Here is a 26,372-nt window from a genome sequence, read left to right on the forward strand (position 1 = left end):
GGACCCGCTGAGTTCCTCATGATTGCAGCACCTATGGTAAATTGTGTCGGCTCTAGATAAGGAAGCTCTGCTTTCAAGTGAAACCCTTAGTTAGACACTGAGCTTCCCTGTGTTGACCAAACCGCGCCACAGCAGGAGCTCTCCTTGCGCCGGGGCCGGACTCGGCTCCCCGGACCCCCGTGTCCAAGCAGCACCGGCAGGGCCACAATGCACCGCGGCGGTGGCGCGGGGGGTTGTGGGAAACCGGCGCCGTGGAGACGGATCTCGGAGGAGTGAGGTGAAGGAGCGGGAAGGGGAGGGTTGGTGAGGGAGAGGCGGGGAGGAGTAAGGGATGGACAGTGAGGGGGAGGGAAAGGGATGGATAGTGAGGGAGAGGCGGGGAGGGAAAAGGGATGGATAGTGAGGGAGAGGCGGGGAGGAGTAAGGGATGGACAGTGAGGGGGAGGGAAAGGGATGGATAGTGAGGGAGAGGCAGGGAGGGAAAAGGGATGGATAGTGAGGGAGAGGCGGGGAGGAGTAAGGGATGGATAGTGAGGGAGAGGCGGGGAGGGAAAAGGGATGGATAGTGGGGAGAGGCGGGGAGGAGTAAGGGATGGATAGTGAGGGAGAGGCGGGGAGGGAAAAGGGATGGATAGTGAGGGAGAGGCGGGGAGGGAGAAGGGATGGATAGTGAGGGAGAGGCGGGGAGGGAAAAGGGATGGATAGTGAGGGAGAGGCGGGGAGGGAGAAGGGATGGATAGTGAGGGAGAGGTGGGGAGGGAGAAGGGATGGATAGTGAGGGAGAGGCGGGGAGGGAAAAGGGATGGATAGTGAGGGAGAGGCGGGGAGGGAAAAGGGATGGATAGTGAGGGAGAGGCGGGGAGGGGAAAGGGATGGATAGTGAGGGAGAGGCGGATTAAAGGCAAGTGGGAGGGTTCAGGTGACGGAGAGGTACAAGACAGTGAGGGGTACAGAGAAGAATCGGGATATGCAGGAGGGAATAGAGGACAGGGGATTACAGTTCAGTGAAGGTACAGGAAGGGGGTTGGGGTGGGTGAGGGTTCTGGTAAGAGGGAAGGGGGTGTTTGGAGTGGGGGTAATGGGAGGGGGTGTCTCAGGAGACAAAAGGGTCTGAGGGAGAAGGGCTAATGAGGATGGGTCTAGGGAGAAGGAAAGGGGTGTCTGTAGATTGAGGAATAATGGGAAGAGTGGTCTAAGAGATGGGGTAATGAGAGGAGGTCAAGGGAGAGGGAGGGATATGGGAAGGGGGTTGGGGATAGGGAGGGGTACTAGAAAGGGTTTGTGGATAGAGAGGGGTACAGGAAGGGGGTCAGGAATAGAGAGGGATACTGGAAGGTGGTGGGTGTTAGGGAGGGGTACTGGAAGGGGTTGAGGAAGTGAAGTATATGGAAAGGAGTTCAGGGATAAGGAGTGATATGGAAAGGGGCTCGGGGAATAGGGAAGGGGTTAGGGAGGGATATGGGAAGGGGATGGGGAAATGGAGGACATTATGTTTTTTAACCTCTAAACATTAAACTAGTCCCTGTGGATAAAATTAGAATGGCTTGGGAGCATGATTTAAATATCTTTTTATCTGATGAGATTTGGGACTCGATTCTCAAATCAGTTAATTCAACCTCTCTTTGTGCTTGCCATTGCCTTTTACAGTTTAAGATTGTTCATAGAGCCCATAAGTCTAAATCTAAATTATCTCGATTTTACCCTAATATTAGTCCTCTTTATGATAAATGCAAAAGTGGCGAGGCTTCTCTTATTCATATGTACTGGTCTTGTCCTAGTTTAGAGAAATTTTGGAAAGATGTATTTATAACTTTATCCTGTATTCTGAATCACCACTTAGAACCTAACCCTTTAATTGCTCTGTTTAGTTTTTTGGGTGAGACAGATATACGCTTGAGTTCGACTAAGTGTCGAATATTATCTTTTGCTTCTCTCCTGGCTAGATGTTTAATCTTCCTTAGATGGAGAGATGTTGCCCCGCCCATGCATGCTCAATGGCTTAATGATATTATGTCCTGTTTAGACCTTGAAAAAATTCATTATTCAATTCTTAATTCGGATATAAAGTTTCATAAGGTCTGGGGACCTTTTATTGAGTACTTTCTCAACTTTCCTCTTAATTAAGGTTTTTTTTCAGTCCCTTACTTTCTGCTCTTTTTTTTTGGTAGTAGGCATTATTATCTTATGTTTTCAAGTGTATTTACAGTTTTGGGGGTTTGAATGTCCTGATTTATATTCTCTATATTGTGTTGTGGTTGGTCTGGAGATTTTTTTTGTGTTGCAGGGCTTGGGGAGGATACTAATTTTACATGACTTCAATTTAGGTGCTTTCTCAATTATCTTTTTTTTATTATATTGTATGTTTATTTTTGCACTGTAATTTTTTATTTTGGTTTGGGTTTTTTTATTTGTAGTGTTGTAGAAAATGCATTAAAAATCAATTAAAAAATAAAAATAAACAAACTAATTCAAAGGAAGGTGTGGGATTTTGAAAATCTGGTCTAACTTTGTGTTTAACTGTGGTGCTCTTTCATGTGGTAGTGTGATGATTTGTGCAGTTTACCTATACAAACTGTATATAAACCCATAATGAATTATTTAAAGGAACAAGAATGCTTATACACATGATTACTCAAACATTAAATACACAACACGCCTCCCTGCTTAGCTGCAAACTCCAACTCAATAGAGAACTGACTAGGCTTATGCTCACTGGAATTTAGAAGATTGAGGGTGGATCTTATTGAAACATATAAAATTCTAAAGGGATTGGACAGGCTAGATGCAGGAAGATTGTTTCTGATGTTGGGGAAGTCCAGAACGAGGGGTCACAGTTTAAGGATAAAGGGGAAGCCTTTTAGGACCGAGATGAGGAAAAACTTCTTCACACAGAGAGTGGTGAATCTGTGGAATTCTCTGCCACAGGAAACAGTTGAGGCCGGTTCATTGGCTATATTTAAGAGGAAGTTGGATATGGCCCTTGTGGCTAAAGGGATCAGGGAGTATGGAGAGAAAGCAGGTACAGGGTTCTGAGTTGGATGATCAGCCATGATCATACTGAATGGTGGTGCAGGCTCGAAGGGCCGAATGGCCTACTCCTGCACCTATTTTCTATGTTTCTAGAATGCATCTCAACTATATAATACAACTACTATACAGAGTCAATAGTAAATTTTAAATTGTCCCATTCAGGCCGAAAAATTTAATCACTGGAGGATTTCCTACTCTTGTAGGATAACGTCTTTCCTGACAAGGGAGATTACTCTTCTTGGCAGGTGAGACTTGTGGCTGTGAAACAATCTCAGGTTCTAGGGCCTCCTCCATGATGGTTGTAGGAGTTGACTCTGGGACTGCAAGAAGTGGTTCTGATAGTAGTAGCCAACTTTTTTCTCTATCAGTTGACTCTGCTTTCCTCAGCTGATTGATATGTCATCTCCCGATGATATTAGATGCATTCTCCACTGTGTTGTAGAGTAGTTTAGCTCTGTCCTTGATCTTCTGGAGTACTCACTTTTGATCACCTCTGTAGTCAGTCCAGAAATGTGACATTGAATCTGCTTGTTTGAGGAGCTTTCAGTTTGTCTCAGCTGTTCGTACTGCGTCCTCCTTTTCAGATTGGTTTTGAAGAGATCCAAGCATTGCCGGGGATGACCCTGGGACAGCATGGCAGGTGAGTTGTTGATTGTGGAGTGTGTTGAATTGTGACATGCAAGGAGGAAATTGGTGAGCTTCTGATTCGGTGACAGTGTGGTGTGTTCTGCTGACATTGCTCAGCGCACTCTACACTCTGGACAAACCTTTCCACCAAGTTATTTGTAGCTGTGTGGTATGGTACAGATGTAATGCATCTAAATCCATTCATTTTTAGGAATGACTGGAGCTGTTCATCTACAATCTGTGGTCTGTTGTCACTGACTAAACGTTCTGGAACACCAGTCCTTGCAAAGAGGCTTCTCAGTACGTAAACAGTGTGAGGCTATTCTGGCCACTTTGTAGCTGCATCCACGACTGCCAACAAATTTGTGCCCTTGAGCAGTCTGACAAAATCCAGATGAATCTCCTGCCAGGCCATTTGCAGGGATGGAGAGACGCTGCTCTTGGCATCTTCTGTATATGTTGGCATCCCAAACAGTGCATGGCGAGCTGCTTGATCTGCTGATCTATCCCAGGCCACCAGACAAAGCTTTGGACCAACCCTTTCATTTTGAGCACTCCTAGATGACCAGCATGTAGCTCCTCCGTTGCTTGTCTCTCAGCTTGGATAGTTCAGTAACTCTCAATCCCCACCCACATAAGGCAAACCCTATCCAGGGCAAGTTCATCCTGGCACTGGTAAAAGTGGGGAAACTGGAGTTTTTGTTGCACACTCCAGCCATTTTGGGTTGCCATGTGGACCTGAGTCAGTATGAGGTCTTCTGGTTTCCCTTTGGATCATCTCTGTTGTAATAGGGAAACTTTGGATTTGTTTTAGGGAGGATGCATCAAGTGGAGTGCTCTTTTTATTACATTTTTCTGGTATTTTCCACGGGTAAATGGGACAATCCGTCAGCATTTCCATGATTAGGTTTCCTCTTGAATTTGATCTTGTAGTTGTGTCCCCCAAGAAACAGAGCCCATCTCTGCATTTATAATACTGCTGTTTAGTGAAATGCTGTTTTGTGGGTTGAAAATGGACACTAGTGGTCGATGATCAGTAACAAGGGTGAACTTTTTCCTATACAAGTACTGGTTGAAATGTTTCACACCCCAAACCAGACGCAAGGCCTCTCTGTCAAACTGTGTGTAATTTTCTCTGCACCAGTAAGGGAACTTGTTGCAAACGGTAAAGGGTGTTCACTTCATCACTCATAACGTGTGACATGACTGCACCTATACCATATGCCGTGGCATCACTGGCAAGCTTCACTGGACGATGTGGATCATAATCTGTCGTCTGATGTCACCATTTCCTTTACCTTTTTGAAAGCTATTTTACGTGCTTCCTCTTCCTGATAGCACAGTTAACAGGTTTAGCAGGAACCTGTTATAGTAGTTGACAAATCGTAAAAAGGCGACATGTCCTTTGGCCTTGGGGCATCTGCCACTGCTTGAATTTTCTCTGAGCACTTGTGTAATTCTTTGTCAATCCTGTGACCACAGTAAACGATGCTTTGTTTAAAGAATTCACACGTGTCATGTTCTGAGCCCATGTTCTTCAAATCTTTTTTTAACACCGTTGTGGGTTTGGAGATGCCATGCTTTCCAGTAACGATGATGTCATTCAGATAATACTGAGTGCCAGGGCAGCCTTGTAGCACCAGGTCCACAGCTTTCAAAGGTTTATTTTATTATCTAAGTTTACATGTATGATATAACTTTGATATTTGTCTCCTTCAGATTGTCATTAAATACAGAAAGATCAGGGGTGCAGATGAAAGAAAAGACATCAACTGCCCCCCACCCCCACCCTTGGAACCAGCATGAAAAAGAAAAAAAACAAAACTTGTAGACCCTAAATCTCCCTCTCGCCCGCAGCAAAAAAACAGCCACAAAATCAATCAATGATCCTCGACACATAACAATCCCCGGCCCCTTCACTTGCAGAAAAGAACAGTGATGGCAGTGCCAAATCCCAACCCCCCCCTACACCCAACAAATTAACAGATCACCCAACCACCAATCGACCACAAGAAAGAAAACACCGAAAAACTGAAGGAAACCAGTATAAAGTACAGACCAATAATCACTTGCTGCTCATTGGCTATTTTACTTGCTTCAAAAATATTGTTCCAGTAGCTCAGTATACATGAGCCAGTTACCAAATGTGCCAATTTTTATGATGTAGCCAGCCATTTCTGTTTTTTATGATTACCATCTGGTCTTTATGAACTTGTGAATTCTTCTGTTAATAGCCTTTTTTGCATCTGGACAGTCTGCACGTGCTGGTTCTGTTTCTCACTTGCTGCGCTGATTTTTTGAAAATTGGACTGTTTCACTGCACTTCAGTGGGTCGGTAGCTGACTCAGGTTTGTTTTAAACAAAATACCTCATTGTCAGTATTATGTTTTGTAACTTCGAAACATTAAACTAATTCAAAGGAAGGCACAGGAGTCTGAAACATGGGTCTAACTTCAAGTTTACTTTAAGAAAGGGGCATACATATCATGCCAAGCATACACACAAGATTACTTAGATATTACTGAAACATTAGATACACAACAGAGGGTTATGGGAAGGAGGTCGGGAAAGGAAGGGGTCAGAGGAAAGAGGGATATGGGAAGGGGGTTGAGGGAATTATGTAGCAGGGAGACTGAGTTGACCACGTGGCTAAGGGTAGTGGAGTGAAAGGCTGTCTGGGTGAGATAAACCAAGGACAAAAACAGGCTGGAATCAGGGATGTGGGGGGTGCAGGAGTAGGAGATTGTGTAAGAGGGAGGTTTTTAGAAGGTTCAATTTGGGGAGTACAGACAGTGGGATTTGGGGCAAAGGAAGTTGGGTGGGAGAAAGTGAGACTGGGAGGGGGGTACAGGGTAACTACCCCATGACTAAATAAGAGTAGGTTTGCTATTGCAGAAGAGTGAGAGGTGGAGTGGTAGGGAGAGTAACTGGGTTCAATGAAGGGATGGAAAGGGAGTAAGAGAGCCTGGGAGGGTGAAATAATGGGTAGGGAAGAAATAACAAGACCTGTTGAGGTATGAGATGAGAGGGAGTGTGGTCAGATTGAAGGAAGCAGGAGGGTGAGAAAAGCTTTGGGGGACTAGAGAGAGGGAGGAGGAAAGGCTGGAGGGGGGCTAGGGTGTATGGGAGGGAATGAGAAGGCAGACAATAGTGAAGGAAAACTAGGCTGTGCTTATGCAAGTTCAAGTGGAGACTGGGACTGTGGTGGAGTGTGAGGCCAGAGTCACCAACTGGTAGAAGTATGTTGTCATAGGTTACATTGTGTAGTCTTGATGTAGCCTGGCTGATGACCTGATCGATTGACATTGGTGTAGAATACCTGGTTTCAGTACTGTTTGTGGAACTTTGTGCATGTAATACTGCTTTTCTTAATTTATATAGGTGGCCACATCAAGGCACTGCCACATTAACTGTGAGGCACTGTCTTAAATTCGTTGCCCTTTATGTTGTCTTATTAAAAGTAACATCAAGCATATCCTTAACTCCTATATACCTATGATAATCAGGGGTAAAGTGATATTTAAAAAAAATTGAGTGCACATAAACTTTAAATTTAGGAGTTCATTTAAAATTCCAGTAAAGTGTAAGGATGACTAAAATTTACAAAGCTTGTCAAACTGGTAGTACACTTAAAAGTGGTGGCTAAAACTGAGGTTAGTTTTTTGCCAGCTAACCTTAAATCTTCACTAAGTTTGGAATGTTGCACTATTACTCCTGATCACAGGAGCACCAATTTTGTGAATGTAGTTTGAAAATCCCAGTTATATTACAGATTCTGGTTCCCAGTTGGCTGAATCCTCAAGTTACTCTGAAAATTTGCCTAGCACAACTTTTCAATATATCTTCTCAATTAAGTTGTATTTCTTTTTGAGATTTGCTACTTTATTTCTAATGTACAGTATTTAAATATTTTCCCCATGACTAAGTGTGAACAAAGTGGGTTCTACTTCTGTTTTCTTTCTTCCTTCTTGAGTAAAAGGGTTGTGGTAACTACTCTGAAGTGTGGTTAAAGTAGTGGTATAGCTGTTAAATTTAAGACAAAGGCTAACAGTCCATTGAGACAGTTTATATTTCTTGGCTGTCAATGGCAGTCAATCTAACTTAGGATAACTTTCCAAAAGTTAAACTATGATAGTAACAGCTATAAGACCACCACTGCTCTGTGTATGATGACTCTTGATCTGAAACATTTAGCGATGAAACTTTTAAATGTGTTTTAACTGCAGATTTAAAAGTTGACTTATTGCCACCACTTCAAGGGCAGTTAGGGATGGGCAATAAATACTGGCCTTCCTATTGAATTCTGGCACCTAAAGTCTTCATGAAATAAAAGGGTGTTGTGGAAGATCAGAACCAATGTATTAGTAAAAGAAATATGGAAGCAACTTCCCTGGCAAAAAGCTCCCACGTAAAGCAATGAGTAAATCAGTCCTTTTAATAATCTCTGTTGAGGATTAAATGTTGATTATTACATGAGGAAGAACTCCCCACCTCTGCTGTGGGCTCTTATATCCAGCTGACTGGCGTCTCATTCAAAAGCTAGCTCCTAACAGTTTATCATCTCAGGATGCCTAGGTTTTGGAATGAGACTTTTGAACCACAATCTTCAGATGAAGAAGTGTTATATACATTTTCAGGGCTTAAACTGTACAAAACTATAAAATTACTTGTGTGCTTATCACTTAGTGTTGCCTCGATGTTAAGGATCTCATTAAAGTCCCAATTTTTGTCCAGGAGATTGAATTGTAACCATGGCAGCTCTGCTAAATGACGGCCATCGGCGATTTCTACAGACGATGATGTCTCAGGGAATCCTGGAAGGCTCCATGACACGGAAGTTGCACAGGCATTGCTGTGAATTGCACAAAGGTCAGCCATATCTTTGAATCGTGCGTTCCACACTCTCCTGGTTTACATATCATAAAACATTAGTCTTAATCCTTGCTTCATAGATAGATACTTTATTGATCCCAAAGGAAATTACACTGTCACAGTAGCATTACAAGTGCACAGATGTAAGGGCTGCACCAGTACCTCAATGGAATGCTATACTTATCAAGCTGGCCTACTGTTTAATCGGTCCATTCAGAGTGCTGTATCTTATGATTAGTGCAAATATATCATAGCTATCAACGTTCAACTTCTGTTCAATTTCCTGGACCTTTTCATGTTAACAGGTGGATATCTTACAGATAAGTAATTTGCTTGAAGGAAAGTGTTTTCTGAGGGACTGTTATGGGGGTGTGGTGCACAGTAGGTACAGGAAGGGGCGAGTTCCCTGGGTCTACAGATTGTAGGAAGGGAAGAATATCCTGGGGCTTGGGGAAGTTTCAGTCAGGATCTCAACCTTTTTTATGCAATGGACCGGACCTATTGTATAAAGCCAGGGTCAATGGACCCCAGATTGGGAACCCCTCTGAGGTTTCACAGGGTCAGCCAGCATGGTGATGGTTAGGGAGGTGGGAAGAGGTTAGTAGAAACAATGTGAGAAGAAAGCAGTTTCTGGGAAATGGGGAGTGGGTAAGTGTCAGAAGTACAGAAAGGAATGGTTTTCCGTAAGCAGGAACAATTTTCTAAGTTTTTTGGCAGAGGCTAGCAAGTTTTTACCTAGGATCTCTATGTATTTACCAGCATTGATCATCCCATCAATTTCACTTACTGCTGTTGCAAAACATCCTGCTAGCATGATGCTACCTCCACCACACTTGACAGTAGGGATTGTGTTACTTGGTTGATGCGCAGTATTAGATTAACGCCACAGATGCCACTTAGTGTTGAGGCCAAAATGTTCGAATTTAGTCTCATCCGACCACACAACGTTCTTCCACATCTTTGCAGTATCTTCTAAGTGATGCTTTGCAAAGTCTTTATGGGCAAGAATATATTTTTATTTAGCCAGGGCTTCTTCCTTGCCACTCTTCAATAAATGCCCTTTTTGTGCAAGGCTTTAGAGGTTGTGCAACCGTGAATTTCATCTCCATTTGCAGCCACTGACGTCTGCAGCTCACTCAGTGACTTGGTGTTTCAGTTTAGAGGTGCAAGTTGATTGGATGAAGAATTTAAACGTAAATGAAGTAATGGTATAAATAGAGAAAATGTGTTTGATCAGATAAGGCAATACAACAAAGATTTCACTGGATTGGGCCCTGTGATGAGGGGGATATTGAGGAACATTTGAGTGGAATGGGCCAATATTCTCTAGCAGTTAAAAGAATGATAGATGATAACAAGGTTATACATGTTGATGGTGATTGGCTTTCGATTTTCTAATTATGATTTATAATTTAAATTTTTATTATATTTACTTTGATTTGTACTTCAGGGAGTGCGAAGCACAGAAACAAACATCACTGTGATGATTGTATGCTCTAGTATCAATTGTTTGGTGACAATAAAGTAAAGTAAAAGTAAAGGTAATGGTTACAGGGAAAGAAGAGGGAATAACCAGGTAAGAAGGAGCTGTGGTTACGTTAGCTACTTTCTTGAAGCAGTGGGAAGTGTTGATCGTCCATGGTGAGGAGGCTGGTTTGTGTAATGAACTGGGCTATATTTACAACTATGCAATTTTTTGCTCTCGGGAGAATAGTTGCCATTCCAATCTTAATGCTAAAATTGGTAAGAATCAGGGATATGTCAAATTTCCTTAGCCTTCTAAGGAAATAGATGTGTGTTGGTATTTTTTTTTGCTGTAGGGTCATGTGGCTGAACCTGGACAAATTGTTGACATTTACAGTTAGGAACTTGCAGCTCTGGAAGTGAGTTCAGGGGGAATTTTGTTTTCATTTGGAGGCTTGTTTGAAGTTTTTGAAGTTCTTCACTTGAGAGGGCTGTGGATGCTCAGCTATCAATACTTTTGTAATGTAGGGGAAGCAAATAAAACAGGGATAGAATAAGAGTGTAATTGAAATTCAGCCTTGATTTTGATCTATGATGGAGTCAGCTCAGAGAGTAGGTGGTACTGTCTCCTTTCTTGTATTTTTATTGGATTGATTAGAAGGGAGTAAACTGTAGGAGTAAGCATTGTTTTTGACGTTGCAGAATGTAATCAGTAGAATGTTTCGATGATCAGTTAAACACAATCTTTATTTTCCCTAATTAGGTGTGTGGATGGAGTACAGTGTATTTATGTTGTTTGACAACACCAAAGTGGGAAACTGGACTGTGAGTAGGAAGCATTTGCAAATGCAGATTGACAATTTGAATAATTAAGCGGGAAAATAGTAGATGGAGCATGATGTGGGGAAATATCCATTTTGGCAGGGTATTATGGAACAGCAGAATATAATCTAGAAGGTGAGAGACTTCTAACTGTTTGTTTGCAAGATTCCCATGCAGGTTGCAGCAAACATTTAGGGAGACACTTGGTAGCCTTTATTGCAAGGATGTTTAGAAGGTAAAATGTGGAGTATCAGCAAATTGACTTAAGTGCAATCACCATTTGACTACTGTGTACAGTTTTAGACTTTTTCCTTGGAATAGCTTTGTATTCATAATATTGGGGTACTGTTGAATGACGGCATATGTCCATCAGCTGATGAGATAGCACCAGCATCCATTGATTTAGATACATAATGTGTTAATGGTTTTAGGAAGTTGTGAAAGGCATCCCATGACATCTTTTTCAAGAAGATTTCTTGCTGGTATCTTGGCTAATATCACTCTTCATCCTCTGGATGAGTGGATCACCTGGTTGCTGTCACATTGAAGTTTGGGAGTTTGCTACAAAGAAATCAGCTACCATATTACAGTGATAATTAAGCTTCATAAAGTATTTTAGTGGTGGGGAGTGTCTTTATAGTGATTGTGAAAGGTGCCTGAACCTTTACCTCCATTTCTCAGACCATGGAAAGTAAATTCGAAGTCTCATCTTCATTTTCATTGTAACCCTGCCAGTCTAGGATTTTGCTGAACTGACAATTATTGAGCTTCACTCCCCTTGCAAGATTTTGCATAAAATTTGCCTGATGAGCAGCCAATATTTGACTTTTGATAAACGTTTGTTTGTTTGAGAGGAGTGGGGAGGGAGAAAGATGAGTAAGAGCCACCTATTTCATAATGCTATGTGATACTATTGTGAGTCCGTTTTAAAATTCTAGGTAACATTTAGTGGAAGTGGTATAATGATAAAAGATATGACATGCTCAGGGACTTAGCCAAGACCAGACACTTTATGTGTACGTCATGACCAACCAAATACTGTTCATCAGAGGTCACCGGAAAGTGATCATGTGATAGAGCCTGCCTGGTGTTGGTTCCATACGCGTGCTAAGGGACATCATGGGTTTCCATCAGAAACTGAATGTATTTCAATCATTTTAGTGCACCTTTGGGGAGAGGTTATTATTCTCCTGTTTCCTGGTTGTATTAGTGATGAAGGTCTGTCTTTATGAACCGCTGCAGGTTGAGTTTCTAGTGCTTTGGTAGATTTAAGTGAGCCGCTAAGTCACTTCTGTTAATGTAGCTTGTGGTGGACTCATTCAAACATAGACATTGATTGGGTAAAGTAGCAAGTTTCCCTCTAAAAACAATATCATCCTCGTATGTTGGTGCACTATTCAAACTTGAAGTACATTTCTCTGATACCTGCACCATCACTAAGACCTACTGCCTCTGACTTCTCAATATTGTTAGCACAGCTGAAGTTCTACCTCCTGTGTCCCGGCCCTCACAATTCTGCTTTCCTACAACTCATCCACATTGCTCTCGGTTCCACTAAGTCCAGATTTAAAATTCTCATCCTCTTGCCTCAGTACAAATACCTGAACCTCAGTCAATATGCAAGTTTATTTATCACATGTACATTGAAACATATTGTGAAATGTGTTGTTCGTGTTAATAACTAACATACCCAAAGGTATGCTGGCATATCCTGCAAGTATTGCCGCACATTCCAGTGGCAACGTAGTATGACCACGATGCTTGGCAGAACAACGTACAACACAACAAGCTACAAAACAACAACAGTGAAAATGAGCCCCATTCCTCCCTCCCCCCACACATATACCCAGTCCAGTCTCCAGTGTACATGCAGACATCAACTAACCCAGCAGACTCGCAGAGTTTGTAGACCCAGGACTCTAGTCAACAGGCATCAACCACAGGCCCCCCCCCCCCCTCCCACCGATCTCTGAGCACCAGTACTTGAACTCAATCCACTGATGATAGGACCTTGAACACTAGGCCTCAAATTCTGGTCCCACTGATTCGCAAACCCTTGGGGTCGTCGGACTTTGCTCTACCTGCCCTCACAGACCCTCGCTGACCCTGGGGAAACTATCAGCATTCATCCACACTGGACTGTCAGATGGACATCCCAGTCCTGTCTGTGAATATCCCATGTTTGCGTCACTATTCTTCAAATATGGAGTGGAGACTTAAGACTGTCCTCAACCAGATCCCTGTCCCTAATACCTGAACCTCGCCGCAATCTCTCTATCTGTCCCCAAATCCATCTCCACAAACCCGAAGAAGCACACTACAAAACAACTAAAAGTCAGCTGTGACCTCAGTGGAAACCACAGCTTGTTCCCATCTTGAGCAATCCAAAGCACAGTTATAGAGTTTGTAATTTCAACTCTATATTGAAGCCTGACTTGCAAGTCAAAATGTGAAGCTGTTTCAAATGGTTCTTCTCAGTTCAAACTAAGGCTGAGAAAATGTCGTTTAGATAATACGTGTGAGATGAATGAGCTTTTATCACCCTTCTCATTAAATTTTAGTATAACCCTTGTTTGGGGTTAGGTGAAAGTATATCTAATGTATCTGGATTTTTAATTCATTTGGAATATTAGTTTTCCCTTTGTCCAGCTCAACGTCACCAGTGTTTTTGGAAAGTTAATGCATGTTATTTCAATTGTATCCCATTAAAAGGGCTTCAGGCTTTGATTTACACAAGAGTGATTAGTAACAAAACTAAATGAACCAAAATTATTCTCAGCTTTATTTAAATTCCACTAATGCCCTCCTGTTACAATTTCAAAGTGAGATGCAGTCAGATGTTTCACTAAGCCACTGCTGTCTTGATTTTTGTCTGATGGCAATTCCACTCCCTCTCCCTACTCAACCTCCACAAGAGGATACCTCAAATTGATTAAACAACTGTGCAACTGTGGGTAGGAGGAAGATGCTGGAAGGTAGAAGCACTACTGTGGAGATAAAAAGTAAAGTAATTCTGGATTAAAAAGCACAAACAACTGGAAGTGTAATGAAATCCAGAAGCACCAAAGAAAAGTCTTATTGTTTGTGTCTGGACCTAATATTTAAGCTGCAAAAAATCAAACTGATTTCCCATTTGTTGTTTCTGGGCATCCTTAGGAACATGTAAGCAAACCCCTCCATCTTTACATTTTCCCATCTCTAAATGACCATTATTTTCACTGCAAAATAAAAGGCGAACAATAGTAGAGAAGTAGCATGTTACAACTAAGTTCATCACATTCTCTCCCCCTGGTCGTATAACTTCCTGATATCATTAATTCATATCTAACTGGTCTCTTTTGCCCTTTACAGCACACCTCCATTCCACCCCTCAAGTATCTTTTTCTCATCTCTCGCAAACTTACCTTTGCCATCTGCTTTTGTCCGACAAATAGGCTTCAGTCATATCACTGCCTAAGAAGAACCTGGTTACCTGCCTTAATTACTATTGTCCCGTAGCACTTAATCCACTGAGATGGGTGAGGTGCTTTGAGGGATTGAACCTATCAACTCCTGCCTGGGAAATGACTTGGATCCACTTCAATTTGCCAACCTTCACAATAGCAAATGGCATTTTATTGGCTCTTCACACAATTCTGGAACATCAGGACAGTGAAGATGCATACATCAGGATGCTATTTATTGACAACAGCTCGGCATTCAATACTATCATCCCCTCAAAACTAAACAATAAGCTTCAAGATGTTGCCCTCAATCAGAAGAATGAGAGGAGATCTCACAGAAATATATAAAATTATGAAAGGGATAGATAAGATAGAGGCAGGAAAGTTGTTTCCACTGGTGGGTGAGTCTAGAACTAGGGGACGTAACCTCAAGATTTGGGGGAGTAAATTTAGGATGAAGATGAGGAGGAACTGTTTTTCCCAAAGGATGGTGAATCTGTGGAATTCTCTGCCCAATGAAACAGTGGAGGCTACCTCAGTAAATATATTTAAGACAAGGTTGTATAGACTTCTGCGTAGTACGGGATTTAAGGGTTATGGGGAAAAAGCAGGTAGGTGGACGTGCGTCCATATTAGATCAGCCGTGATCTGATTGAATGGCGGAGCAGGCTTAACGGTTTAGATGGCCTCCTCCTGCTCCTATTACTTATGTTCTTATATATCCTTGTGCAGTTGGATCCTTGTTTTCCTCACTTGCAGACCCCAGTCAGTTTGAATTGGCAAAAACATCTCCATGATCTCTCTCAGCCCAGGCACACCACAGGTCTGTGTGCTTAGCTCCAGCTCTACGCACTTTATACTTATGACTCAGCATGGCTCCAATACCTTATTTAAGTTTGCTGACAATGCCACTTCGCTGGTTGAATTAAAGGTGTGATGAATCAATATATAGGAGCTGTATTGAGAATCTAGCTGAGTGGTGCTACAACAACAATCTCGCACTCAGTGTCAGCAAGCTGATTATTGACTTGACGAAGAAACTGGATGTTCATTAGCAAATCCTCATCAGGGGATCAGAGGTGGAGAGGATCAGCAACCTTAAATTTCTCTGTGTTATCAAATTAGAGGATCTGTGCTGGGCCCAGCACATAAGTGTCATTATGAAGAAAGCCCAGTAATGCCTCTACTTTCTTAAAAGTTTGTGAAATTCGGTATTCCATTTAAAACTTTTAAAGATGTAGAGAGTTATCTGACTGGTTGTACCATGGCCTGGTATGGAAACACTAATGCCCTTGAATAGAAAATACTTCAAAAAGCAGTGGAGACAGCTCAGTCCATTGTCTGTAAAGCCCACCCACTCCACCATCGAACACATCTCAATGGAGCGCTGTTGCAGGAAAGCAGCATCCATCATCAAGGACCCCCACCACCCAGGCCATGCTCTCTTCTCACTGCTGCCATCAGGAAGAAGGTACAGGAGCCTCAGGACCCACGCCACCAGGTTCAGGAGCATGTATTAACCCTCATCTATCAGGCTATCGATCCAGAAGGGATAGCTTCACTCGTCCTATCATTGAACTGTTCCCACAATCAATGGACTTATTTTCAAAGACTCCTCATCTCATGTTATCGATGTTTATTTATTTAGTATCTTTGTCTATTGTATTTGCACAGTTTGTTGTCTTATGTACATTGGTTGTTTGTCCTGTTGGGTGTGGTCTTTCATTGATTCTATTGTTTTTGGATTTACTCAAGAAAATGAATCTCAGGGTTGTATATGGTGACATATACCATCTGCACTTTGATAACTTTACTTTGAACTTTGAATAAAAGACCTAGCCTTCTTGCCTGTTATGCTATCAATCAACAAGTCCCACACGCCACTTGCTCTCTCATCTCCACTTTGCCTTTACCCATATGTGTTATAATAATATATGAAGTTTCTCTTATAAAATTAGGGACTTTTCCTAGAATAGTAATGATGATGGATGGGAATGTTTTTATAAGAGACAGATTGAGAGTATATGTGCAATATATCTGAGATTGTGGCGTACCTCACTGATGTGACCAATGCAATGATCCTGTGATTTTAGTCTCTTACATAAATATACAATTAGCCTTCAGCAGTGTGAACCCATGAGAAGTATCCAGTCTAGCTGATCAAGTATGAAAGACCTAGGCTGATTAACTGGCTGGAGTGTTCACTGAGATCTTTAACCTCTTGCTTTGCATTCTGAGGTACCCACCTGCTTCAAGCAGGCTTCAATTATACTGGCGCCTCAGACAAACAGACAGACATATTTTATTGATCCTGAGGGAAATTGGGTTTCGTTACATTCGCACCAACCAAGAAACCCAAAGAAGACTGTGGTAATCTGCCTCAATGACTATCATCCGGTATCACTTGCATCAACAGTGAGGAAGTGTTTTGAGAGGCTGGTGATGAAACAAATCAACTCCTGCCTGGGAAGCAACTTGGAAGCACTTCTATTTGCCTACCAGAGCAACAGGTCCATAGCAGATAGCATGCCTTGGGCTCTTCACTCAACCCTGGAACATCTGGGTGGCAAAGATGCATACATCAAAATGCTCTTTATTGACTATAGCTCAGCATTCAATACCATCCTCTCCTCAAAACTAATCAACAGGCTTCAAGATATTGGCCTCAATACCTCTTATGCAATTGGATCCTCAGTTCCCTCACTTGCAGATGCCGGTCAGTTCAACATGGAAACAACATCTCCATGATCTCCATCAGCACCGGTGCACCACAAGGCTCTATGCCTAGCCTCTGCTCTGTTCAATTTACACTTATGACTGTGTGGCTAAGCACAGCTCCTATGCCATATTCAAGTTTGCTGACAACTCCACAATTCTAGGCTGAATCGTAGCAACTGATGAGCCGACATATTCTAACCGAGTAGTGTAATGACAGCAATGAAGTAAGAACTTCAGCATTCTACTTCCTTAAGAGTTTGTGTAGATTTGGCATGACATCTAAAGCTTTGGTAAACTATGGATGTGTAGTGGAGAGTATATTGACTGGCTACGTCACAGCCTGGTATGGAAACACCAATGTCCTTGAATGGAAAATCCTATAAAAAGTAGTGGATATGGCCCAGTCCATTACAGGTAAAGCCCTCCCCATCCTTGAGCACATCTACATGAAGCACTGTTGTAGGAAAGCAGCATCCGTTATCAGGGACTCCCACCACACAGGGCATGCTCTATTCTCGAAGCTGTCATCAGGAAGATTGTACAGGAGCCCCAGGGCTTGCACCATGAGGTTCAAGAACAGTTATTACCCTTCAGCCAAGAGTCTTGAACCAAAGGGGATAACTTCACTCGCCCCATCATTGAGATGTTCCCAAGCATTCAATTTCAGGAAATTTTATGTTTTTGATATTTATTGCTTATTTATTAATTATTTCTCTCTTTATGTATTTGTACAGTTTGTTGTCTTTTGCACACTGGCTGAATGTGCAAGTTAGTGTGGTCCTTCATTGATTCTATTATGGATTTATTGAGTATGCCCACAAGAAGTTGAATGTATTGTATTAAGTTTGTATATGGTGACAGGTATGTACTTTGCTATTAAATTTACTGTGAGTCTTTCTTTCAATCTCTAGTGCATTACAGACATGACCAGTTGGATGATTTTATCAAAACTATCAACACTCATTTGCAGCCTCTTTTCATGGAGATCAGGAAAGGGAAAAGTGAGGATGATGGACAGCAGTATTATGCTTTGGTAAGTTGGAATTGCAGTGCCTCTGTGGAATGTAGTCTGAAGCTTAAGGATGGCAGCAGTACTATAGTGCAGAGATTGTCTTATGGCAAAGCAACCAGGTGTATAAAACTAGGATTGGCGAATGAGGTGCAGTGATTTGTGAGCTAACTTTAATTAGACTGCAATGACCATCAACTCTTCCTGTGTTGCTGGCATTGAAATATCACTGGGCAACAAGGGGAGTTGTGCTGACTCACATTCATATTCTCTGCCTGTTTTGTACTGTGTATGAAGTTCCCTTCCAGCTCTGATTCTCCCTCTAATTTGGATATTTTTCTTGTCCTGTTGCTCTGTGGGAACATTTGACTTCAGGCCCAAACGTTATTGTCCCTATTTTTTTCTCCACAGTGGTAGATGTATTTAAGCAGAGCAATCTGTTACAGGCGATCTATGGGGGCTTGTATTGCTTTCCCTCCTGCACTTCCTGCTCATAGCTACAAGCCTTTTGAGTGCACGCATTGTGTTACTCTGAGGATGTGACCGTATTCTGTTTGTTTAGGCCATGCTATTTTTTTTTGACTTGACTCTATCTTCTGTCAGTTACTTAGCAGAACAACACTGTCGTCAACTGTAGTTAGTTGTTACTGATTTCTAGATAATGTAGAGTGAAAATGGCCTGGTGTGAACTGAACAAAGGTGACGTATGTGAAAGGCTTAACCTGATCACAAGATGGCTCATCTTTGCCAGCCATTTACATCCTCTTGGACTGCTACTCTTTTTGTGTTTGCACAACAGGACAACATGCAGTTAGTGTGCCCAGGCTGCAGGTGGCTGTAACAGACTGTTTATCTTCCTTCTGTACTGTCTTCAGATTAACCTCGCTGAGACGGAGATCACTAGGATGGCCTTTGATTACACAGAGACTGAACTAGAATTGTTCAAGAAAACGGTGAGTACAGTGCAGTCTCATTTAGAACTATTTTGGTGTCTAAATGGTCCATGAATTTTCTGTTGGGCAAATTAAAATCTTAAAAAAAAAGCAACAGGTTAATAGTGATTCATCTGTAGAGGAGCATGTGGTACAGGCCAGGAGAATCTAGGAATCTGAAAAAAAAATAGCCTGACTTTCCTTGACCTTTTTTGACACCTGGCTTGCAACTTATACAAACTTGACAAACTAATTCAGATGCAAAATTGAATAAAATAACCACTCATTCATTTAAACAGTATCTCGTTATTTGGAACATGAAATTCAAGGTAAATTTATTATATTGACACCATATACTACTACCCTAAGATTCATTTTCTTGCAGGCATTCACAGTAGAACAAAGAAATAAAATAGAATCAATGAAAAATTGCAAGCAACCAGTGTGGAAAAGAAGACAGACTACAAATACAAAAATAAATAAATGTTGAGTTGTAGAGTCTTTGAAATTGAGTCTATAGGTTGTTGGAATCAGTTCAGTGAAGTAATCCATGTTGGTTCAGGAGCCTGATGGGTGAAGAGTAGTAATTCCCCCCCCCCCCCCCCACCGATGGCAGCAGCAAAAAGAGAGAAGGGCCTGCATGCTGGGGGAAAATATAATATCTTTCAATTTGTAAAGATACTCATAAAGTGGCTCTATCATCATTTTCTCACTTTTTGAGATCTTTGATCCTGAGGAATAGTGCAGGATCCATCAATGGGTGATGCACATATCTCATTTTTTCTTGGCTCCATTGCAAGAATCAGCTCCTTTATTCTGATGGAAGAATCTGTTTTGACCAGGGGTGTTGACTCCTATAAGAGTATGTGTCTAATACTCTTCCTCATGTTCAATGAATAAGATAAGTAAAGAATGTGCAGAACTGCTTGAATAGTAAGCTGATGAAGGCTGGGTACTAGACAGCTGCTCAGTTTGAAGACCTAAGAGCATATGACAGAAGATAAGGCTGAAAGCCAGTTCTTTACCCTATATATGATCATTACTAATCAACTGCCTCAACACCACTTTCCCTGCCTGATCCCTATTCTAACCTAGTCTTTCATAACAAAACGACAGCATCCACAGACCCTTACAAAGAGTCATAATTCCCAATTAATGATACTTCTCCTTACTTTAGCCCAAAGTCTGAGAGCATTCTCTATGTTTAGCTCATGCTACTGGAAACATTGTGTGTATCCTGTCCTCCCCTCTCAATTATTAAATATCTTACTTTGGTAAGATTTGGTCCAACCTTCTCAATCTCTTCTCTATGCTGACTGCCTTATTCCCAAGAGTCATTCTGGTATATTAATACCCACTGCTATAAGCAGCCATGGAAACCAAAACTTGACAGCTACAGTTTCATTGACGCCCTGCAAAACTATTTATTCTTGTACTTAAGCCCTTTTGGATTTAAAATCAATATACCATTTTCCTTGCTACTTGCTTGTATCTGCAAGTTAACTTGATTAGGTCTGTTTACATTTGGAACCTATCTGCAGACCACCTAGTTTCTCAGCACTTAGAAAATTCTTTTCCTAGTCATCAATTAAATATTGTACATGATAAAATACACCAGACTATATGTTTAATAACCAATCTTTATTAATTGTGAGCAGCTCTATAGTTTCAGAATTCTTTTAGTTACGTAGCTTTTTTCATAACTTACAAACCCCTACCTGTATTCCGATATTACATGTACTTGATGAACCTGGGTGGAGTTAGATTTGGCAAGTTTTCTCCTTGACTTAGGGTCTCCTTCAGACAGACAGACATACTTTATTGATCCTGAAGGATATTGGATTTTGTTACAGTCGCACGGACCAAGAATAGTGTAGAAATATAGCAATATAAAACCATAAATAATTGAATAATAAGTAAATAATACCAAATGGGAATTAGTCCAGGACTAGCCTATTGGCTCAGGGTGTCTGACACTCCAAAGGAGGAGTTGTAAAGTTTGATGGCCACAGGCAGGAATGACTTCCTATGACACTCAGTGTTGCATCTTGGTGGAATGAATCTCTGGCTGAATGTTCTCCTGTGCCTAACCAGTACATAATGGAGTGGATGGGAGACATTGTCTAAGATGGCATGCAACTTGGACAGAATCCTCTTTTCAGACACCACCGTCAGAGAGTCCAGTTCCACCCCTACAACATCACTGGCCTTACGAATGAGTTTGTTGATTCTGTTGGGTGTCTGCTGCCCCAGCACACAACAGCAAACGTGACAGCACTGGCCACCACAGACTCATAGAACATCCTCAGCATCGTCTGGCAGATGTTAAAGCACCTCGGTCTCCTCAGTGGTTGATCTCTGAGTCATTGCTGCAAGTTATTTCACAGGAAACCTTTCCATCAATTTATACACATCTCTTGGACGTTGCTTAGTTCCTTACAGCCAATTATATGGCTAGAAGTCCAGTCCTTATCCAAAGTTCAAAGTAAAATTGATTATCAAAGTACATACATGATACCACATTAAACCTTGAGATTCATTTTCTGCAAATAAATAGCAATAAATAACCAGCATGAAATAACAATAGAAATGAGTCCTTAAATTAGTGTAGCAATCCCCTTTTGTTCATGAAGCTGACGAATGAGGGGTAGTAACTGTTCTTGAACCTGGTGTGCAGGTCCTGAGGCACCTGACACGTACCTTCTACCTGATGCCAGCGGAGAAAAGAACACGGTCTGGGTTGCAAGGATCTTTGATGCTGGATGTTGTTTTTCTGCGGCAGTGTTTCATGTGGATGTGCTCAATGGCCAGGAGAGTTTGTGATGTACTGATGTGATGATCGACTACTTTTCGTAGGTTTTCCGCTCAGAGGCACTGGTGTTCCCATACCAGTCCATAATGCAGCCAGTCAGCACTCTTTCCACTACATATCCCTATTAGTTTCCCAAGGGTCTTAATGACATGGCGTATCTCCCCAGACTCTTGAGGAAGTAGAGGTGCTGTCATGCTTTTTTTACAATTATATTTATATGATGGGTCCAGGATAGGTCCTCTGAGATAATGACACCCAGGAATTTAAAGTTACTGACCCTCTCCACCTCTGATCCTCCAATAATTACTCGCTCATGGACCTCTGGTTTCCCTCTTGAAGTGTACAGTTCCTTGGTCTTATTGACATTGACTGAGAGGTTGTGGTTATTACACCACTCAGCCAAATTTTCATTCTCCCTCTTGTATGCTGATTCATCACCCCCTTTGATACAGCCCACAACAGTGGTGTCGTCAGCAAACTTGTATATGGTGTTGGAGCTGTACGTAGCCACACAGTCATCGATGTAGAGTGAGTAGAGTGGGGGGGGGGGTTGCTAAGTACACATCCCTGTGTGACAGAGATTGTGGAGGAGATGTTTTTTGCTGGTCTGAACTGACAGAGGTCTGCAAGTGAAGAAATCCAGGATCCAATTGTGCAAGGGGGGTATTGAGGTTCAGGTCTTGGTGTGTTTAATGATTTGTTTAACTCCTTAGTTCTCTGTTGATGTTGTCCAACAATTAGCACAATTAGTTCTTTAATTCAGAAATTTAAGTTTATGCTTTATAAATTCTTCACTGTCCTTTTTACAAGATATCAATTCCTAGACCATTCTTATCAGCTTGTTCTGTTTTCGGAGTCAGCTCACAGAATTCTGCTTTCACCCATTGATACTGTCAGGATTAAGTCATGTGACCTTCACTGTGCTCTTTGTTCTGTGGCCTCCAGCATTTCTCTTCAGCTAGCAGAGTGTCCTCCTAGAATCCACTGGGTGACATTTCTTTGGCTGCTTTGCTAACCAAGAATAAATTTAGTTTTCAGTGTGCCAGCTTAATCTGCCTTTTACAGATGCTTTGAGTCCCTCTAAAAGCCTCACATTTCTAATACTTTTTTTCAGATGGATCTTGTTCTGGAGTCAGAGAGTGGCATTGTCTCTTCTACAGATATTCTGAACTTGGCTGATCAACTGCAGCCCAAGAAAATGAAGAAGAAAGAAGTGGAGCAGGTGCTGCAGAGATTTGTGCAGGACAAGTGGCTTAGTGAGGTAGGTGGCAAGCTTGACTGTGTGAGAAAAGATTTTGGTTTGTCTCCCTGTAGTGACTAATGTTGCTTGGTTTGTTCTCTTTAGAATGATGGCGAGTACATTCTCAGCACTCGTTGCATTATGGAGCTAGAACAGTACATTCGCAAAATGTACCAGGACCTAGTGAAAGAGTGCAATATCTGCCACAACATCTCTATCCAGGTACTGCTACCTCTTCTATAGAGTGGGTTCTGCAGCTGTGGATTCTTCCTTCTTGGAAGCTTGGGGTTAGAATTTAACAGCTACTGCCACAGAGTTCTGTCCTTCCTTCTGGGATCAGGTGGTGTATGGGGAAGAGGATGGTTGAAATAGTATTCATTCTATGACCTAGCCTGCCAGTACCAATAAATATTGGTTTGTAGGAACTGCATAATCGTACTTGAACTCGTTACTCACCTTGGCCACTATTGGTGCATGTTTAGATGAGCAACTTTTTTTAAAAATCGCCCATCTCATACATTTTCTACCAGGGTCAAACGTGCGAAATGTGTGGAGCTAAGATCCATCTCCCTTGTGCTGCAAAGTATTTCCAAGGTCGGGATGACCCTTGCTGTCCAAACTGCAGGCAGTACTGGCCTCACGAGATCCCAGGTAACAACTGTTTAATCAACATGATTATTATATAAAGTACATAATCATTAATTTGCCTGGTCACAGCCCACATCTAATCCACCATGAACAGCTGGAGTGCAGATGGTTCGATTCTGCCTCTCACCTCAAGGTCAGGCCATTGAATTATATTTAAGGTCTATAAAAGGTGGGAGGATGTTTGTAGAAAATAGCTATTAGATAACACAATATCATATCATCCTTGGAATTCAACAGAGTAAAACCTTTAGGTCCTGCAGCTTATTCAAGCAGTGGATTTTATGCATACACCAAGTCCTTTGTTTTGGTTTAGTACTCAAGCTGTTACCAGGAGACCATGGTAAATTCTCTGAATTCAGGGCAGCACTGAAAAACAATTTTACTTTATTTACAGCAATCTGTTTCAGAAATTACATTTCAAGACTACAGCCAAAGATATTTCACTGAATTTTCACAGTAATGGTATCCCAGAGTTTGTAGTTCACCTGAGAAGAACTGGAACTCTGCAGTAGTCTAGTTGGTAGTGAAACATTACTGTCTCCTGCCTTTGCTGCCTTGGTTTGTTTTAATTGTGTTGGATCTTTTACTTTGAAGATTAACAGGTTACCCTATTGTTGAATTGACCTTAACTTTTCTCTCATGCAGATGTCCACAGGACTGAGTCATCGACGCCCCCTCCCTCCTCTGCACCCAAAATGCGACATTAATATCAGGAATGAAGCATCAATCCAATGTGGCAGATACAGAATGGAGGGAGGAGAGGGAAGAGTTTGTTCTGAGCCGAGGGATTCTCATGCTTTATAGTGTTTGCTTCCACTGAGTTGGTCTCAAGGAGCTTACATGTTGATACTCAGACCGTTTATGTTAACTGTATGGCGGATATTATAGTCCAGTCCAATCTTGACAGGTTGCTCTATGCTCTAATGACCTGAGTCCTCAGCCAGGAGTTGGACATTCTAGTGTTCTGCATTTTAACTTATCTTGAAGAGGACAAGTGTTGGGAAATAATTTGAAACCTTGTTCGCATCATCAGAAGACTCAAAATGAGAAGAATATTAAGCAGTTAATTAAAAAAAAGTCTAACTTTCCTCTCCTTGTTAATATTCCTTTAATCTCGATCTTTCTCCTACCTTGAGGGGTTTGGTGTAAAATTCAAGGACAAACCTAATGTCATGTTATCACCTTAACTAATACTTACCTAGTGACTGCTCAGTAAATAATATCCAACAATATAAAAATTCAAGTCTGATTTTTGTTAATCAGTAACTTTTAATAGAGAAATAAATTTTTAAAATAAAAGTTCTTATGTGAGCCGGAGAAACAAGATTGTTAACAGAATTAGTCATAGACCTGTATAGCATGATAATGTCCAGTATCCATGCTGATCAAAGTACCTTCTTGAGCTTGAGCTAGTCCCATTTGCCTGTATTTGGCCCACATTCCTTGAAAACTTTCCTATGGTTATGGAAAATCAAATCTGTAGCTTGGTAAAGCCTTGATATCCTTCCTAAAAATGTGGTGTGCAGACTTGTATGTAGTACTCCAGCTAAGGTCTGAACAATACTTCTAACAGTTTACTGTGACTTAATACTTCCTATACTCCTTAGCACTATTTTCAAAGCCAAGCATTCTACCTGCTCCTCATTTCTGCCAGAGTGAATCACATCTTATTTCTCTGGTCTCTGCCCATTTCACTAATCAATGTCATTCTAAAGTCTGTTACTATCCCTTCTTTTACTACAATTGAGTGATTTGGTACATCAGTGAGACCTGACGCAGATCGAAAGAGCGCTTTGTCGAGCACCTTAGCTCTGCTTGCTACAAAAAGCAGGATCTCCCAGTGGCTATCGATTTTCAATGCAATTTTCCATTCCCATTCTGTCATGTCTGTTCATGACCTCCTGTACTACCAATGATGAGACCAAATGCATGTTGGAGAAGCAACATCTCATTATGTCTGGGTAGCCTCCAACCTGATGGCATGAACATTGATTTCTCCTTTTTGGGAAATTTTTCTCTCTCCTTTTATCACTACCCATTCTGGTTAACCTTTCACTTCTTCTTATCACTTGTCAATCACCTCCCTCTGGTTATGCCCCACCTCATTGCCTTCCTTCCATGGTCCACTATTCTCTCCTATTAGATTCCTCCTCCTTTAGTCCTTTACCTCTTCCACCTATCCCATCCCAGCTCCTTGCATCACCTACCTTTCCCCTCACCTGGCCTTATCTATTCCCTCCCCACACCTTATTCTGGCTTTCTGCCCCCTTTGCAGTCTTGATGAAGGGTACTGGCCTGAACCATTGACTGTTCATTTCCCTCTGGTCATGTTGCTTGACCTGCCATGTTCCTGCCGCATTTTTGAAGAGCACTTTGCTCACTGATCTGTGTTAAATTTTACTGTACCTTGTACAGTGAATTTTAACTCTTGTATGTTATGTCTCCCCTCTTGCTGTGAAACGGGGACACCTATTTCCCTTATTAGGGAGAGAGAGAGCCTGTGGTATGCAAATTATCAGGTGAACGAGTAGTCTTTGGGGTATTGCAAGTCTGTGTCTTTATTGATGTTTTGCTGCAGTGGGGGGTGTTGATGCATTTTTGCTGATGGAGAGGGGGAGCTGGGAAGTGCTTTGGGTTCTAACGTTTAACTGTCATTCATTCTTTGGGGCTCTGTTTTTGTGAATATTTGCGAAGAAAAAATTTCAGGATGTATATTTTATACATTTCTCTGACATTAAATGTACCTATTGAAATG

General features: G+C 41.7%; 1 protein-coding gene across 6 annotated transcripts; it reads left to right on the top strand.

Annotated features, from left to right (window-relative positions):
- nsmce1 (NSE1 homolog, SMC5-SMC6 complex component) lies at window positions 1–26,372 on the top strand. Of its 6 annotated transcripts, XM_059979703.1 has the most exons (10): window positions 237–277; window positions 3,530–3,670; window positions 5,892–6,005; window positions 8,392–8,526; window positions 17,888–18,009; window positions 18,861–18,938; window positions 22,844–22,990; window positions 23,075–23,191; window positions 23,500–23,620; window positions 24,263–26,372. In XM_059979703.1, exons 4-10 carry the CDS (start codon window positions 8,409–8,411, stop codon window positions 24,322–24,324), a joined length of 765 nt encoding a protein of 254 aa, XP_059835686.1. In that variant the 5' UTR covers window positions 237–277; window positions 3,530–3,670; window positions 5,892–6,005; window positions 8,392–8,408; the 3' UTR covers window positions 24,325–26,372. The 6 variants fall into 6 exon arrangements, with proteins under 6 accessions (XP_059835688.1, XP_059835684.1, XP_059835686.1 ...); XM_059979705.1 differs by lacking the exon at window positions 3,530–3,670 and having other exon boundaries at window positions 1–277; window positions 5,912–6,005; XM_059979701.1 differs by lacking the exon at window positions 3,530–3,670 and having other exon boundaries at window positions 2–277.

This window comes from Hypanus sabinus, chromosome 9 (assembly GCF_030144855.1).
Source record: "Hypanus sabinus isolate sHypSab1 chromosome 9, sHypSab1.hap1, whole genome shotgun sequence".
Classification (NCBI taxonomy): domain Eukaryota; kingdom Metazoa; phylum Chordata; class Chondrichthyes; order Myliobatiformes; family Dasyatidae; genus Hypanus; species Hypanus sabinus.

Bases quoted from the DNA above. Each gene is read 5' to 3' on its own strand.
- nsmce1 (XM_059979705.1), top strand. From the start codon at position 8,409: ATGGCAGCTCTGCTAAATGACGGCCATCGGCGATTTCTACAGACGATG. The intron at 18,010-18,860 runs GTAAGTTGGAAT...TACTGTCTTCAG, and splicing joins GACAGCAGTATTATGCTTTG to ATTAACCTCGCTGAGACGGA. The intron at 23,621-24,262 runs GTAACAACTGTT...TCTCTCATGCAG, and splicing joins CTGGCCTCACGAGATCCCAG to ATGTCCACAGGACTGAGTCA.